This window comes from Lichenostomus cassidix, chromosome 6, assembly GCF_008360975.1.
Source record: "Lichenostomus cassidix isolate B80296 chromosome 6, HeHo_3.0, whole genome shotgun sequence".
NCBI classification, from domain to species: Eukaryota; Metazoa; Chordata; class Aves; order Passeriformes; family Meliphagidae; genus Lichenostomus; species Lichenostomus cassidix.
Window position 1 is genome coordinate 25,456,953 of NC_139487.1, and position 17,687 is coordinate 25,474,639.

At 37.6% G+C, this 17,687-nt stretch overlaps 1 protein-coding gene across 3 annotated transcripts in view; it reads left to right on the forward strand.

Moving 5' to 3' along the window:
- NRG3 (neuregulin 3) overlaps positions 1–17,687 on the forward strand; it is a 341,403-nt gene that overhangs the window by 229,448 nt on the left and 94,268 nt on the right. For all 3 annotated transcript variants that reach the window (XM_085064086.1, XM_085064085.1, XM_085064087.1), the window contains exon 3: positions 14,368–14,441. In XM_085064086.1, the coding sequence (XP_084920212.1) occupies positions 14,368–14,441 (74 nt within the window). The remainder of the gene's footprint in view (positions 1–14,367; positions 14,442–17,687) is intronic.

A 17,687-nucleotide genomic window follows, 5' to 3' on the forward strand; every position in this document is an offset into this window, starting at 1 on the left:
GCTGCTTCCCTTTTATGCATCATCAAAGGCCCTCCTTTTTCTGACATCCACAGCTCCATATACTGAGATAGCAGGAACATACAGGTTGTGGGTGATTGTTGAAATAAGTGTCTTGAGGAAGAATTCAGTAAGCCTCTGACAAAGGTGGCTGAAAAAAGCAGGTGCAATGTTTTACAAATGCTTTTATTGTACTGATGGGTTTGGTAGTTGCTTTCCAGTAGTGAATTAGTACAGATCACATCAGCTAGACTCGAGAAAAATGGCTTGTTTTTTACAACCATCTGCTTAGCTGTAAATTGCTTTCTCCAAGCTGTATGCAATCTTACTGCTTTTTGCCTTTGTCTCTGCTTTAGCTCATTTCCTATTTTTTATGTCCTCAGGGTGCAATTTACTGTATCAATCAAAATAGGATAAAAAGGTCAAAAGTCCTCAAATGTTTTTATAAAAAAGGGAAAGAAATGGAACTAATATAATCAGCTCATACATGGCATTTCATTTATGTCATTTATTGGCTGTGTTACGGCTCTAAGTGAGGTGAGTTACTTTGAAAGCAATGGTGATAAAACCAGACCTCCTCAAGCTCTGGGGCATGGAGGGGAGAAAACAATAAATGTATATAGATCATAGATCTTTCTTTAGTAAGTAAAGGAGCCTCTATGATTGATTTCCATTATTCATGTGAGCACTTTACTTTCAGAGGCTGAGAATGCTTTGTTTCAGGTGTGAAAATCTTGTTTTCCTCTCATCTGTGTCTCATGATGCTGAATGATTGTTAGCAATTACAGTGAGATTTAGGAAGTACACTGGGCTTCATTAAACTTTGCTTCTCTAGAATTGATTGCATTTTTGGAGGTTTTGTTCTGGGTTTGGTGAGAAGGGGTTGTTTTTTTGTTTTTTATCACAGGAACTCTTGTAATTTTCAGATAAATTATCTTTTCATTGATCAGAGAATTGTTAAGGTAGCAAGACACCTCTACAGATCATCTAGTCCAGCCCCATTTCAGTCAGATCAAATATTTCAGGCTGTTCAGGACATTCCACCTGAGTTTTGAATATTTCAAATGATGGATACTCCAGGCAACCTGCTGCAGTGTTTTGCCACCCTCAGAGTAAACAGAGGTGTTTAAATGGAGTCTCCTGTACTTCAATGCCTCATTGTCTTGTGCCTTTCCCCTGGGTAACACTGAGAAGAATGCTGCTTCTGAGCTGAGCTGGTCAGCCTGGAGAGCAGAGCAGGAAAAGAGCTAATCCAGTTTCCAATACTACAGGGTGAGGGAGGACTTCCAAACCTGCTACCAGGGATTCTTGTTCCCCAGCTGTAAGAACTGATGGAAGGTGACTGCAGAAAGATGGAGGGAAAAGTCTTGGCCCACCAAAAGTGAGCTATAGGAAGGTGCTAAAGGAAAAATTTCTTTCCTGACACACCTGTGTTACTTACTTAATTCATTCATTCATTCCCATCCATAGCACTCTGGGGTTCAGGTTATTAATAGTGATAGATATGCAAAACTCTTCTGATTACTAGAAACTTTTTTCCTGACTTGGGTAAGTTTTGAAGTTTTAAAGGAAAAAAAAAATTCAGGATTGATGGATTTAATTTCTGTGATACAGCTCTAGAGACAGAAGTCTTTATATTAAATTGTAAATCTTTGCAGGTTGAGTTTGTTTAAATAAGGCATAATTTTATATCTAATAGCTGGGAAAACCGTTATTTATGAAGCCAAGAAGGTATCTTGGTAGATGATGAAGATGAGCAATTTTCTTTGGTTTATGATTGCCATCAAAAGATGAGACTCTTGAAAAGCATTGTTTGGAATACACAAAACATTTTTACCGTCAGACTGCTAAAATTAATGCAGATATACTTACTAATATTATTTTTGTGTAGTAGCCATATGCTTTGTAATGCAAGAAATATATTCTACAATTAGTGGAATAATGTCAATTTCCTATTATTAGAAGCCAAGATGGGTTTTGGTTTCCTGGGCTTTTTTTTCTCCTTTTTTAACATTTACCTTGTAATTAGGCTGTTAAATGATAAAGTCAGGAGCTGACATGTCAAAATGGCTAAGAATAAACCTAAGTGTTTAATTTTATGCATTACATTAGATCCCATTAACCTGAGACTTTAAAATGCTGATTTCTAGCTCAGGTTTAACTGGATTTTGCCCCAGAGATACCTGCTTTCATTCATTAGGGGGTTTTTTGGTTTTTTTTGGTTTTTTAACTCCAGAGGAATACTAGAAACAAATTAATGTGAGCATGGATTTAAACCCCATGGATTTAAATCAATAGTGCAATCTTTAAGAAGTTCAATAAGTGTATAAAAGGAAAGGACAGCAGTGTGTATTTTCCTTAATGTTATTTTTGAGACTTCAGATGCTTAGTCATTGTGCTCACTTCGAGTTGGTAACACAGCAGTATTAATCTCTCTTGCATCAGGGTACATTTAAAAAATTTTATGTCAAATCAAATGAAACCATTTCACTGTAAGTCCCATGTGAATGCTTTCAGATTGTTTAGTACAAAATAAATTGAAAGCAATACCATGTTTAAGTGCAGTTGATGCTTCTTTCTTTATAAATTTTGAACTCAGACTTGTATGAAGTAAATGAAGAGTATTTTAAACTACATGGATTCCCTCACCTTATGCTGGTTATCTTTCCAGTTTCTTTAAAATATTAATACTTTATTTTGAGAAGCTTCCTTCCCTACTAGGCACTTGGTAGGAACATATTGGGGCTGGAGAACTGTGGGTTTCAGCTCTTTAAGGGGATGTAATAAGGCATTATTATGGTCCTGACTTATTTTTTTCCTGTGTAAAATGGAATAGCATAGCTCTAAAACAGGTGTTAGTCTTTTTTCATTTTTCAAAATGTAAGTATTGCTCTGTATCCAAAATATACTATAAATCATCTTAGCAGGATAGAATCCAAAGTAAATTTATCATGTAGATCATTTAAGTAGTGGAGGGGAGTAAAGGGGCAAAAAGTTCTGAAAGGAACAGCCAATATATTTCTGAAATAAGCAAAACATGTTGACGATATTTTTCAGAGCTCTTCTTTCTGTTTAGAAACACACTGGGTTGGTAGAAATAAATGAAATTAATGAGTGTCTCATTTCTAATAAATGTGAAAGGCAGTAAAGGCAACGAAGAAGGAAAAGGTTATTTGGTATTATTGGGAAAAGCAAGTCTGGTCATTTTTTTATTTTCTGATGTGTGTACTAACGTTTAAAGGAACTTACTACATACTTGCAAGTGGGGAATAAAATCCACCTTATTAGAGGCATAGGTTAACTTACAATGATGATGAGTTTATAGAGTAATTACTCCAGTCATGCTATAAGTATTTTCATATATCAGTTCCATGCACAAAAGTGAGATAAACATGTTTCACTGCAGGGCTGGTCTGACTTTTGAACAATCAGTTTCTACAGAAATGTAGTTCTTCAGCTGTGCAGTTACAAGGAGAGAAATACTTGTAAGTAACAACAGTGTGAAAATATAAAGGATAGCAATACTTTATTTAGAACAGTCTGTATTAAAGAGAATGAAGAAATGTCCCAAGCAACCTTAGATTAGCTAACGCAGTTAATCCTAATAAAATAACTGCTGCATCATGGAGCACACCTTGGGCTGCCAAATTTTACCAAAGAGCACAGTAAATTTGTGAGTCGCACACTCTGTTGAGCTGTCTGCCTTTGTGCCATGATATAAACAGGATTTCAGTAAGCTTCTATAACATTACACTGAGACAACAAAACCTGTAGTTTGTGAGGTATTGAGAGAATTGAATGAGGACTCAAGAGAGGTGGAGGGGTGAGACTGAAGTGAATAGTCACAGTGGTTTTCCTGACAGTGAAATGTAACGAATCTGTATCTTATAAAACACTAATGCTCTCTCTGACAAATGGAAGACTGAGTCAAATGCAGAACTGTCGGTTTCAAAGTGCTTTTTGGGCACTCAGCTGGCAATTGTAGCTGCAGGAGCCCCCTGCTTGTGCTGTTTGCAGGTCTGTTGTTGGGATGTTCTGTTCCAGAGGCAGCCCCGAAGGTTCTTCTGGTTTGCTGAGCACTTTCCTCCTTGTCTTCCCCAGTGGAAAACTACAGGGGAGTAGCAGGGACCTCTGTTCCAGCAGCCCCTGTTTCTCTGCAGACTTTCTTGCAGAGCCTTGCTGCTGAATCTCTCTGGCCATACTAGTGTTAAGGCCCTAACAAAGGAGGAAAAATAGCAAAACTCTTGAAGCTGAAGTGGTGAAGCTGAGCGTGTCTTGGATAATGTACCAGTGCTGGCCTTGGCACGTCTGTGGCTTGGCTGATATCCACCATCCAGCCTCAGAGGCCATGGACACAAGGCTTTCCTCCCTTATTTGTTGTGGTTTAACCCCAGACTTGCACCATGCAGCTGCTTGCTCTTCGCCCCCAGAGACCAGGTGAGAATTGAAAGGGTAAGGGGAGAAAACTCACGGGTGGAGAAAAAGACAGTTTAATAGGGAAAGCAAAAGCCATGCCCATAAGCAAAGCAAAACAAGGAATGAATTCACCACTTCCCATCTGAACTCCACTCCAGGAAATGCCAGCATATTTCTGTTCTGTGCTCCACAACACAAGGAGCCTTTAGATCCTGTTTCTAGAAAGGGACTCATACCCTGCATGACAGTGGATGGAAATGCCAAGATTTGCTTTGTTGTTACTTGGTATATTAATATTTTAGAAGCTCAATCTAACAAAGAAAATTAGAATATCCTAATTTCCCTTGTAATCAATGTTTAATGCATGTTTCATTAACATAGCTTCACTTTATAAAAACTCTCAATATTTGTTCTCTGAAGAAAAACATAATGCGTAAGTGAGCTTGACAATACATGATTTCTGCTTTCCTCAGAAAGTTACAAAGGTATATTTATTTTATTACCTGAACAGCTTTAGTGTTTTGATAATTTCACCTCACAAAATTCCAGTCTTGGGGAAGGCTGTGCTGATCTTATGCTGCTGCTATTCCAGCAGCACTGGGAGGGATGATGCTGTTCAGTAGTAAGCTGAAGGTCACACAGGAGGAGAGTGGGGTGGCTCCTGGGGCAGAGCTGCTGAGCAGCCAACCTCTGCTTTCTTCCTCTAAAGGCTTTAGTCTTTAGAAATTAGTTTCTTTGAAATAAGAATGAATACAATCAGAATGACCTGTTCTGCTCCTTTTGTGTGTGTGTGTGATGGGGAGAATTTGGTAGCACGCAGGTGGTGTGAACTGTGCTGCCTTTCTTTCACCTGCAATCAGAAGAGAATCATTAGGAGCGCAAAGCTGAGTTCAGGTCAGTTGATTTATGATTAGGGATTCAAGAGAAGCAAATGTATTCCTCAAATTTCATAGGGACGTCTTGTCAGAGACTAATTCAAATGCTCAAAATGGGACATAATGACTTTCCTGATTGTTGCTCTCTGCTGCCATTATTTTGAAAGTGGAATCAAGCCAGAGTCTTGTATGTATGACCAGTATGTTCTGGCGGCAAGCGTGTCAGATCTGCGCTACCTATTGCAGTTACCATTATTTCCTAATCTTCCAATTCTTAAAGTTTTCTTTTTTGTTGGGCTTGGCAGGTGGTGGCAGAGCATGGGTGGCTTCTCATGCAACTGCCTACTTTTAAAAAAAGTGTTGAGAAGAGATGAAAATTGTTCATTCAAATGTAGTAGTCCCTTTTGTGAATGCTGTACTCTTCTATGCTTTATCTTTTTATGCATTCTTTAGCTTATGTAGAAAATAACCACATTTCTAGTTTTCCATTGGAAAAAAGTTTCAGTTTTCCACAACTAAATAAAAATGTCACTGATGGGTCAGGTACCATCTGTGGTCAAATGGCATTTCCTGCAGCTGATGCACACCCTGTAATCTGAAACATGCTCATCCAAACGCTACTCAATTACAAATACTTTGGCTGGTGAAACTTTATTAAGTTGCATTAATAACTTGTGGGCAAAACCTCTTTAATCACTAGTAGGGCAACTTTAAAGATTTTTAGTTTTTTTAGTCAGCAGCTTTACAGATCTCCAGAGAGTGGCCTGTTTGAATTTTAAAACTATTCTTTCTCTGGGTTCCGAATTATGTTCACTATGCTAAGGAAGGGTTATTCTGGAAAATGTCTCTGTATTTGAACTTTGGTATGCAATTACACTGCATGTCAAATTGTTCTTATCTCTAAAATGCGACGTGTGCAGATGATATAAAATACAGTAGCAGAGGCATGTTTATCTCCTGCCATAAAGTCAGAGGGCAGCGTTTGTGTAACCATCTGGCAGTAGTTAAGGATATTTTAACTGACACCTCTGAGTGCCTTCAATTATTTTTTTTCAAGCCAGGTATAAAAACAGGTACAAAGCAAATAGCTCACTGAATTACTGAGGGGTTTTGAGCTCCTGGCAGAGGCACTCTGTCTCTGTAGATAAGCATTGGCTTGATGTGACCTTGAGCTTTTTAGGAGAGGAGTCTGTGACAAGCACTATGCAATGCAGATATTACTAGACAAGAATCTGAATTCCTGTGTGTATTTTGAATGTTGTCAAAAAAACTAAACAGCAAGTTTTGCTGCTTTGAAGAATGGTCTTGATTCTGCAGGGCCAGGTTGGAAACCTTGCATGCCTTTTTCATTATAAGCAAAGGATCCATTGTACTTCTAGCTTGGGCTTGAAACAGAGAATTTAATTTCCCTGAGTATTTTTTCTCTTACTTTTGAATTGGGAAATATTCAGTGTAATAAAGTGAATAATTTATTCAACAGTTCTTGAAAAAAGTCCAGGGCTCTTGCTTTATTAAGTGGATGGAAGCAAAAGATTTTAATGTTGGGCTTGTAATTTTTGTGGGGAGGAAAGTGGGAAGAGACACATCCAGCAATGGTTTAAGCCATTTAGGAATGAGTTTGCACCTCTCTTTACAATTCCCTCACTGGTTATAATTGCCATCTTTAACAAGCCTCTTGAAGGGCACCAAGCCCGATCATAGTGTCTATAAATCTTACACATTTTAGTCCTTTTTTAGTTATTTCTTAGATTTTTTTTTTTCCTACCTGAGTCCAGTCCCTGACAGATGTTTTCAAGAAGAGTTTTGAAGGGTTTTTATTTATAAAGATGGTCATTTTGGGCAGGCATAATAAAAAGCAAGGATCTCATTTTCATTTGTTTTTTCAAGCACTGAATGTGGCTTTCATCTGTGCCTTAGCTGTGTGAGGCTTTGAATATGGTATGAAATCACTTTCCATTTATTCAAAATCTTTCTCATAGCTGATGAATGCCATACATAATGAAAGACTATATTCATTTATCATCCATAGTAAATCATTTATCACAGAGGTATCTTGTGGAAAAACCTAATCAAAGCTTTTCAGTTTTTCTGGTTGGTTGAAGTCAAAACAGCAAAGAAATGATTGCTCAGTTAGTTGGTTAAACATTTGGTTTATTAGATGATACTCTCAGACAGTCTCTAATGCTTTTTGTGGTTTACAGATGAAAGTTTGTAGTTAAAGAGATTAAGGCAGATGGCAAAGGAAATTCTTATCCCTTGAAAAGCAAAAATACCATGTTTTAGTGGGAAATGTTTGTCTACATGTGGAGATGCCAAAAATAAATCTGATACCAAGGAACCATCAATAGTATATTTATACATCTTTGGATACAAAAACTTCACCTGAGTTTTAAGTGAATTCTATGGTCTAGAACCATTGTGTAACAATTCTACTTAGGCTATGTGCATTGATTAAGAATACAGTTTTTTTTTTTTGGTAGGGGAACATCATCAAATTAAATAAAATTGGTCTGTTATTGAGGGAAGGGAAATGATAATTAGTTCAGATGCTCTCATATGTCTGGATGGCTTGAATGGCTTTACTAACAAGTTTTGTTAATTTTTATTTCTTTTTATGACCTACCTTTTAGGAAAGACAAAGAAGGCAAACCACCTATATCAGGAGAAGAATGATAATTCAGTAGTTCCAGCAAAATTATGGATGAGGCATTTAAGTCAAATCCACATAACTCCTTTTTAAATGCTAAAAGGCTCGTTTAGTTCAGTGGTTCCTGCAAAGGATTTACTAAATTGCCCCCATTTAGTTCGTTCAAGACTAAAAGATCCTGAAACATTGGAGTCAACAAATTAGCTGAAAGTTTTTATTATGTAAATCTGTGCAAAGTCTCAGGGTTTTGTAGCTGTGACCTCTAATCTTTTTACCATTTAAACCCAGAGAATAACAGTACTTTGCTGTTTTAGAGAGCTGCACTGACAATTTACATGCTGAAAATTATGGTGAATTATACCAACCAGGAATATGATTTTTAACAATTCTGACTATAATTTCTCTATGATGTTAGAATATTTCAGCTGGACTGGTTCTACAGAAAATAATGTAAAAAAACCCCCTTTCTTACTATTCTTTGCCTTTTCAGCATAATTTCCGTTCTGATTACTTGCTCTACATATTTTTAACAGTTACAACATTTTTAAGAAAGCTGAAAGAAAAGTGGTTTTCTCTTAAAAGTTTATACTGTCCGTGCTGTAAGAATTGTATTATTTCTTTAAGGAAGGAAAACAAAAGGCAGATACATATCTTAATTCAATCATGATAGATTGCAAGGTCTTAACAAAATAAAGTATGTTCAAACGCTGATATGAAATGTTTATTATACAGTAGGTTGCCTCTCTGTTGTGGGGATTATTTAAAATTACCTTTTTTAAAGGAAAAAAAAAGGAAAACAGGAGGGTGAGTGTCTTGGATTATTGTTCAGGCCTTCCCACTTGTAGGGATTTGTGAGTATGTTCAAGAACAAGTGTGTGTTTAGCCAGTTCCTTTTTGGATTCTCAATTTGTTCTTTTTAATGCCATACCTTCCTTTTACTTTAATTTAGTATATTTTTATGTATTTATATTGAATTTAGTTTTAGTTAGCAGGTTATATTTTGTGCCCAACATAGACCATAGGGGTAGAACTTTAAGAAAGGAGCAATCCTTCTTAGGGTAGGTAATACTCACATGATCAGGACATTTCTGCAATACAGAAAACCTGGCTTCAAGTCCCTAATGCTTCACTTTCACTCCAAAAACTGAATGTGCATCTCACATGTCAGGTGGGTTCCTGACCAGCAAACTGCACACTATTGGTTTTTATGAGGGGTTCATTTTCTCTGGCTTTGAGCACAGTGTTCTCACTCATGGTCTGTGGAATCAAGGAAGCCTGTTTTCTATTTAGACTGGCTGCATGTGTTCAATGACAACATATCCTGTCTGACCCTCACTGTTAAGATTAATTTTTCCTCCTTTGTGCATGAGATCTTCACCTAATAATAATCCCAATAATAAAAATAAATTTCTGTGTATTCCCATTAAGGTCATTCTTGTTGGAGGCACAGAAATCTATATTTAGCTTACTTGCAGAGCAAAGGAATTATTTTTCATTGTTTACAGCATATTTCAGGTTAGACTGTGGGACAGCCCAATGGCCTAGATAATGTCATGGCTTGCTACTGTAGATTTATTTTATAACTGGCTCTCTGACCAGGGATAAAGAGTATTGCATTCTCTATGTGATACTTGATCAAAAATTATAGACCATCAGAATATTTCTTTATCATGGTCTTGGATTTCTATCTTAGAGAATAAATAAGAGCTGCAGTATGTTCTCTTATTGGCATCTGGATGTTAGTACAGTGGATATAATGGTGTCAGGAGGAAATAATTGGCAACTGATCCACTGAGATGGATCATTCTAATTAATATCATCCTTGAGACTGCCAATTTGCAGTTTTACAAGGGGAAGGAAATGTGTGTTGATTTGGATTCACTGCAAAAATTAAATTTCATTTTTTATAGGTACTATTAATTCCATCTTTCAAATTGGATTACTCCTGTTTATGAGACTAGAATCAGATTATAAGTTAATATAAGTTAATCTTTTGGGCACTGCACTATTAAGATTATTTTTTTTAATGTCACAAATCACCTTTGGCCTAGGATATGTTTGTTTTCCTGGTGCACAGTACTACAGCTTTCTCTTCTGGTGTAGTCTGTCCCTGAGATGCCAAATGGCATTTTCAGAATTCTCATTTGAGATCAACTCACATATTTTATGTTTCCCAAATTCTGGACTTTGTGCTGAGAAACTATTTTCAGCATACTTGTTCATATGGTCAGAGGCATAGTGATCACCACCCTTGGGGAAGAAGGAGAATTGTTTTCATTTCAGATGCAGGGATATTACAGGGAGGAGGAAAGAGGTGGGATTTCATAGCATTGCCATCTTTGATAGCCTCTCCAGTTTGCTGGTGCTACTTTTTCTCCTCTGTTACTGCTGTCCCTTGAGAGCTAAGTATTTAGGCTTAATAGGGATATCGGGGTCTATGTAGAAATGTTTGGAGAAAATGTAAGTTGTGATGGTAATGACTTCTTGGCCATAAGTTTTGTCCTACCCTAAGTCTTCTAAGTTGGTTCTTCTTCCCTTTCTGCTGACTTGAAGATCTTTTGTTCATCTTTGCTTATCATGCAATTTGCCACACCCTCACCCCCATCACTTTACTTTTTCTGATGTATCCAATCATTGGAGTGCTGTGCTAATCTTACAAGCGATGAAGTCATCTATTTGAAATCTCCCTTGGCTCCATGAGGTTTGAATGTACAAGAAACAGTTCTGAAAAACATCCACAGAAAGTGTCTGTGATCTCTTTGATGAGAACATACAAGTACTAGTTCTATTTAGCATTAACAGAAAGAATGGAAGAATGAATAAAGTGTCATACTTTACTTACTTTTCAATACTTGGGTGCAAATGTGCTTAAGTAGAAAGAAAAAAAACTTTGTCACCAGAAATGAGAGATGTGTTTCTGCGTGTTTATTTTCACACAGAAGTCATTGTGGCTGACTTCACCAAGTGCAATGCACAATGCAGTTTGTCACTGGTGACCTTAAAAAAATCATCTGGGAAAGTACATTGCCAAAAAAAAGATGTGAAGAACACATGATAAAAGAATCTTAGTTGAATTTAGCACTTATCATTTAGAGGTATGCTTTTTGCAAGCATTTTAGCAGCTGCAGATAAGCTTTACCTGTGATTCTCTTTTCATTCTGTTTAATCAGAAGGATTTAAATAATTCCATTCATACAATACAATCCTGTTGATGTTTTTGGTCTAGAGCCTAGACAGACGCAGTAATTTTGGTGAAAATCTGAATGCAAAATAGAGAATTCCATTTTCATATTTATTTTGCAAAGAGGCTGTAATTAACACTATTTTTAGAGCCCTTTGCCATGGTTGCACTTAAGCCCAAGCCTGCTCATGCAGTGCAGTGCTCCAGCAGAGGAGGAATTCCTGGTTCTGGAATGGATCTCAGGCTGTTCTTTCCAGCCTTTGCCGCAGGGGTCCCTCATGCAGATCAGAGCTTTTACTTCACTACAAGCAGTAGCTTCTCCAGGTTCATTTTTTTCCTATTTTTTCTTTTTTTTTTTCAGGATCTCTAATAAAGATTTGTTTTTCTCAGAATCAAATGATCATTTCTGAAACTGCCAGCTGCACCTAAGCATTTCTCAAGGTTTCTCTGATAACTCATGGCTTTTTTAATGCATCCATAAATATGTATGTGATCATTCACAGTGCATATGGCGATACTAAGTGACCTCATTTGGACTTTCCTGACCTTCTGTCTGTGTCACAGCAGTGCTGTTTTAATAGGGTTTTCTGCAGTGGGTTGCTGTGCTTCCTTCCATAGAGGTGTGATACCAATTAGCAGAATGTGTGCTTATCACATCTGCCTGTTTAGGACAGATGGCAGATGCTCTAGCTAAGATTATGGGATGCCACAACATGATTGACTTTTATCATATTGTAGCATTATAACTGTCAAATGTGTATTCTGTAAGGCTTCAATTTCACATGACTTAACTGCAAAAGTTTGAACTCGGATGTCACAATGGCAGAGCAGTTATTGCTATTTTATTTTTTCATGGGTTTAAAAAGGAATTTGTTTATAAAATTAGAAGACTTAGTTTTTAACTTTGTAAAAAAACTTAATGACGTTTAAAAAAACCAAGCTCTGTTTGGTCATCAAGTCACAGAATCACTGAGGTTGAAAAAGCCCTCCAAGGTGAGTAAGTCAAAGTGTTAACCCAAATCCATGTCTGAACCATGTCCCTAAGCACCACATCTCCACAGTTTTTAAATGCCTCCAGGGATGGTGTCTCTACCACTTCCCAGGGCAGCCTGTTGCAATGCCTGACCACTGTTTCAGTGAAGAATTTTTTCCAAATACCCAATCTGAACCTTCCCTAGTGCAATTTGAGGCCATTTCCTCTCACCTGGTCTCTTGTTCTCTGGGAGAAGAGACCAGCCCCCACTGCACTGCACCCTCCTTTCAGGGAGTTGTAGGGAGCAGTAAAGTCCCTGCTGAGCCTCCTTTTTTCAGGGCTAAACCACCCCAGTTCCCTCAGCCACTCCTCACAGGACTTCTGTGCTCCACTCCCTTCACCAGCTCAGTTGCCCTTCTCTGGACTCACTCCAGCACCTCAATATCCCTCTTTTAAAAGATTATTGTTTCATATGTCATCCACCTCTGTACTAAATTTTGAAAGGAGGAGATTCCCCTTGTGGGATGTTTATCAGAAGGTACAGGTAAGTGAAAATGTCCACACACACTGATGAGCATTTGGTGCAGCTCCTCCAGGAGATACCACTCTGTGACTCTCTATCCTCACATGCTTGTATGACAAACGGTTTGGGATAGAGGGTTAGAGGGTTTTAAATCTGTAATAGGATATTTTTAACCAAGGCAGGTACAAATGTGTGTCAAAAAGTTAATAGAAAATGCTCCTAGAAAGGCAAGAATCCCCACCTGTGTAGATTGTTCTTAAGCTTTGGAATGAGGTCTGCCAGCTCCTCTCAAGACTGTGAAGAGTTTCTGTCTGATGTGAGGCAGCTTCGGATGTTTCATAATCAGAGGCAAAGGGATGCATGCAGCAGCGACTGAGTATATGTGGACTTCTTCAGTTTTTCTGACTAGTGGGCAATTTTAATTAATAGAACATTTATTCCTTGACTGCTAACTGATGACCACTGTCACAGGATCTGAATGAAAAAAACCTGAGCAGTTTTTTCAAGTGAGTTATTTTGTAGATAGGCAAGTACTGGCAGGAAGCTGATCTCCAAACCTGTACCTCATATCCATCAGGGAGAAAGGCCAAAAGGGAGGTTTTGAAATAATGTATGTATGGGGTTTTTCAATCTTTTCCTTACTGTAGGTTTTTAATACATTTTTGGGTCTCATGGGAACATAGTTTACATATTTGCTCACAAATGTTCTTGCTAATCCCTGAATCAATGCTGGTGAGATGCACTTCTCATTGAACCATTAATTTATTAAACCAAAAGCATATTAAAAGGCAACATTTAGAGGAAGCCTCAGTAAAAACATTGTGAAGGAGCAGATAACTTCTTCTCCTGACATTATCACATCATTCAAGCTGCAGCTGTCAACCCTAATGAAAGGTGGTGATGTTGATTTGAGCATATTGCTTATGTGATGTGCAAGAGCTTTGGGAGATAAGGAATCCCTGTTGCTATCATTTATAATTAAAGTGTCCATCACTTTTCTCTGAAAAACTGCTTGACGAATAAATAATTAAAGATCTGATTCTGATACACTTAGTTGAAATGAGACTTCTGAGAACAGTTCAAAAGCAGTAAATGGAATTTCTTCAAAGTAAGGCTTCGAAATAAATAATAGTATTACAATCTCAGTCAAAGCCAGTTCTTGTTTGTTGAGGCAGGAGGGTATTCTGGTTCATGTGCTTTAAAATCTGATCTCACAGACATCTAAAACTTCCCGCTTGCAAACAATGCCTGATGTTGTCTATCATTTCATCTTTTAAGCACAGGATAAACTGGTATTAAAATTAATGGCTGGCTAACTGTTCCCTGCTTTTTCAGACAGCCAAAGATAAGTTGTCTGTCTCATGGTTTGTACAGTATGGAAGCTTTATAAAGTGTTGTTACCTAAGGAGTTTATTTTATTGCAATAAGTATCTGTATTTTGTAGAGGATTTTTCTTTAGTTGTTTCACTGAATTGATATTTAAAAGAATGGTTACGCTAAAACGATGTTTATTTTCATAGTTTTCTAAAATAATCAAAAGGTTGGAGGGGAATTTTTTTGAAATACAAATTATTTTACCTGCTTCCATTGTGTTCCAGTAATAACCCTGCTCCCATAATAGTCGAAATAACTTGCATATTGTAGATAAGCGAGTCCCTCGCGGTGCTGGCAGGGAGAATGTCAGTTGATTTGGTACCTAAAATTAACCTTTTACTACCGCATGCGTATGTTTGTCATTTATCCCCTTTTTCTCAGGTGCAAAGAGGGCTACCAAGGAGTCCGCTGTGACCAATTTTTGCCGAAAACCGACTCAATCTTGTCAGATCCAAGTACGTCAAATGTTTTTCTTATATTTTAATCCATGCTGGAGGCTGCTCTTGCCATGTGAGATGACCCTTTGCCTGTAGTCCGACAGTCCATGCCATGGACCACTGCAGCTGTGTGTGAAGAGCAGTGTTGCTCCTGTTGGCAGGATAAAACCACATCATTAGTCTCTGTTCTTATAAAACACGTGCTGCTCCGGCAGGGCAATCCATCAGGGAACTTGATTCCTCAGGATTTGGAATAATGCTATCCCTGCTTAGTGCCAAAATGTTTGTGTTTCTCTACTTTTGACTCAACAGCAAATAAAATTGCATACTCTAAAAGGAAACCCAGTATAGACTGCAAAGGGGTTCCTTCAAAAGAAAGTAAATGCATGTTGTGTGGCACTGAAGAGATTATAATCTCCTTGGAAATACTTTATATCAGTTTACATGAAACTTCATTATATTTCACTTTGACAGATGATTTGCTGTCTACTTGCATAAATAATAAATACTAAACATGTATTGTCAGGTAATAATGTGGAGACAAAGTAAATTTCTATTACAGTGGCCAGTATATGTCAGAGTAACATCTGCATATGTCCTCTTTTACTCCACTGTTTCCCTTTTTAAATTCTCTGGACTAATAAAACTATTTTAAAAATATTATCCAAGATGAATCTTTGAAGGTGAATCCATTTATTAAGTAAATGTGTTTATCTTAAATTTTTTAATTAAGTGACATACAACAAAGGGTCATATCCAATCTCTTGGTTTTGTTCATATACCCAGAAACTGTAACATATTAAGTCTTCTGGTTTTGGGTGCTCTTTAAAATTGGATTTGAGTAGTTTTGTTTTGTTTTTTGAATAATGCTTGTTTTTCTAGTCTTTGTGCTTTTTCATTTGTTTTCTTGTGCTTTTCCATGTGAAAATCTGTTTCCAAAGGCACCTGTTGCTTTGCAATTCTCTGTGTTGTGTAGCTCCCACCCATTGCAGTTTGCTTTGTGTTTGGTTTAGCTTCTCCTTAGCTTGACCTTTAATGGTAAAATGCAGAGCTTATAATGAATAGGCAGATTTTACCTCAGCCAAGTTTCATGTGCATGGGTCAGCATAGAAGCTGTGTATATGTCAGAGAAAAAGGTAGTTTGTATCCTAAAGGTGCAAGAAAGGAGAGTTGATTAACAATGGGACAGGGTGGTACCTGTGTGACCTGGTTTTCACAGGTGAAATCCACACAGACACAGCACAAAGCTGGAAAGGCTCCCAGATTAAGCTGCATCTAACCAGCCCAAAAGCCCTGCAGTGTTTATCTAGTGCAGACAGGAGTGTGGGTTCTTTACAGCATTCTGTTGGTTGCACAGACTTGCTTCTCTGTTAGGAGATGCTTACTCCGGTTGGGTTCTGACTGTATTGTTTCCAGAGTGTTTTTCAGCCACCTGATCCTGCTCAGTAAGCTAAGTTCTGCTGCAACATCCTTTCTACACCTTCCGACAGCAAAACTTTGTTTGGTTTTTGTTTATTTTTTATTTTATTGAGGTTTTCTTTCAAAATTATGTTATTTAGAGTGTGTAAGAAGAGTGGACTTTGGCTTGACATTGACATGGATCCGCTCTGGACATAGCTGTGGTCCAAGAGGAGCCTCTCTTCTGATATGAGTGAAGGAGGTTAACATAAGTTAGGTACTTTTCTAGTCAGTTCTGAAATTTAATTTATATTTGATCCTTGTCTGTTTTTCAAAAGAGGAAAAGCTTCTGTTCAGGTCCATTTCTGTGTGTTGGCATAATGTGATATATCTCTGTATATGTGTGTGCATGTCAAGCCTGAAAGGAAGATAGTTGAACTTGCTGCTGCAGCTGGACAGTGACAACATTTTGTTCAGGAGTTAAGTCAGTAATGTAGTTATCTTCCTTCTGGAGAGAAAAAAAACTAATACCACACTGATAAGTAGCAGTCAGTGGCAAAAATGTTTGCTATTTGCGTAACCTGAGGAATGTAAAAAATATTTGACACAGTAGTCAAGCACAGTATTTGTCATCTTCAAAGGTTCTGGGTTGCACTTCCAAAAGTTAGGTTTGTGGTTGAATGTATTTGGGTTACAAAGAGAACGGCTGAAGGGTGACTTTGGAGGTGGCTTCAGAAAAAATTGATTTTTTAGATGTAAGGCCTTATTTCCAAAAGCTGAAACATGTGCTGAGGACTCTTTTGTTTGTGCTGCACATAGCCAGCACTGGCTGGTGTCAGTCAAACTTTATGAACAAGTCCAGCTCATTTGAGTTTCATGGGATTGCTCAGGGTGTTCCTGGCAGTGAATGTGCTGCTGATGACACATCTGCTAACATTTAGCCTATTTGAAGTTTGCATGTTTGCAATACTGAGGCGATGTTTTTGTCTTACCTTACCTGCGATACCACAGGTTCCATTTTCAGAATATACCCTTGTCATGACTGGGAAGTGAATCTGCACCACAGTCACTTGGGAAAGAGCAACGATTTTGTTATAAAATTGTTACTTATTTACGTGTGCCAAAGCATCTTGATTTTTTGGTTCTTGTTTTCTTTTGGTTTTTTGAACAGCCTGCTAAAACAAACCAAGCTTTTTCAGCATAGCTATTATCTGCATATTATTTACACAGGGAAAAATAGTGTGGTATGGCTCTGCAATATTTTTAACACCAGATTCTTACCTCATTCCAGATGTATGTTAGGCAGGTCTTGACTTTACATCACAGATATGAATACAAATTATGTAATTCTTGATATGGATTAATGGATGCTAGATCATGTACATGCAGTTTAATTGAACAAACTGGTTAAGGTGTTTAAGATTCTGTTTTCAGGAAACCCTCTTGAAACTATCTGATGGGGTTTCAGAGCTCTGAATTGGCATCCATGGCTTCTTGCAGTCAGATCTGCCACCCTCTACCTCCCTTCAGCTCAAAGTTAGGATTAAAGTCCTAAGAAAAACAAATGTACAACACACACAGAGCAAGGTCAAAATATTCCAGGCACAGGCTCCTTGACTGGATCTTTAAGCATCACAGTTGTTAACAGCTTCCACTTCCCTTAATAAATCTATTCTTAACAAGGGTTTTCTGGCTATAAGAGAAAGTCGTTAAAAAAATAATCCAAAATAATCCAAACACAAGTAATTTGAGAGGTTTGGTAATCTTTGAATATGAGAAAAACTTGCCAAAACCACAGGAGCCTCAGACACGTGGCAACCTAACAAAATTAATAAGGTCACCGATAAGGGAAAAGGCTGCATGGCA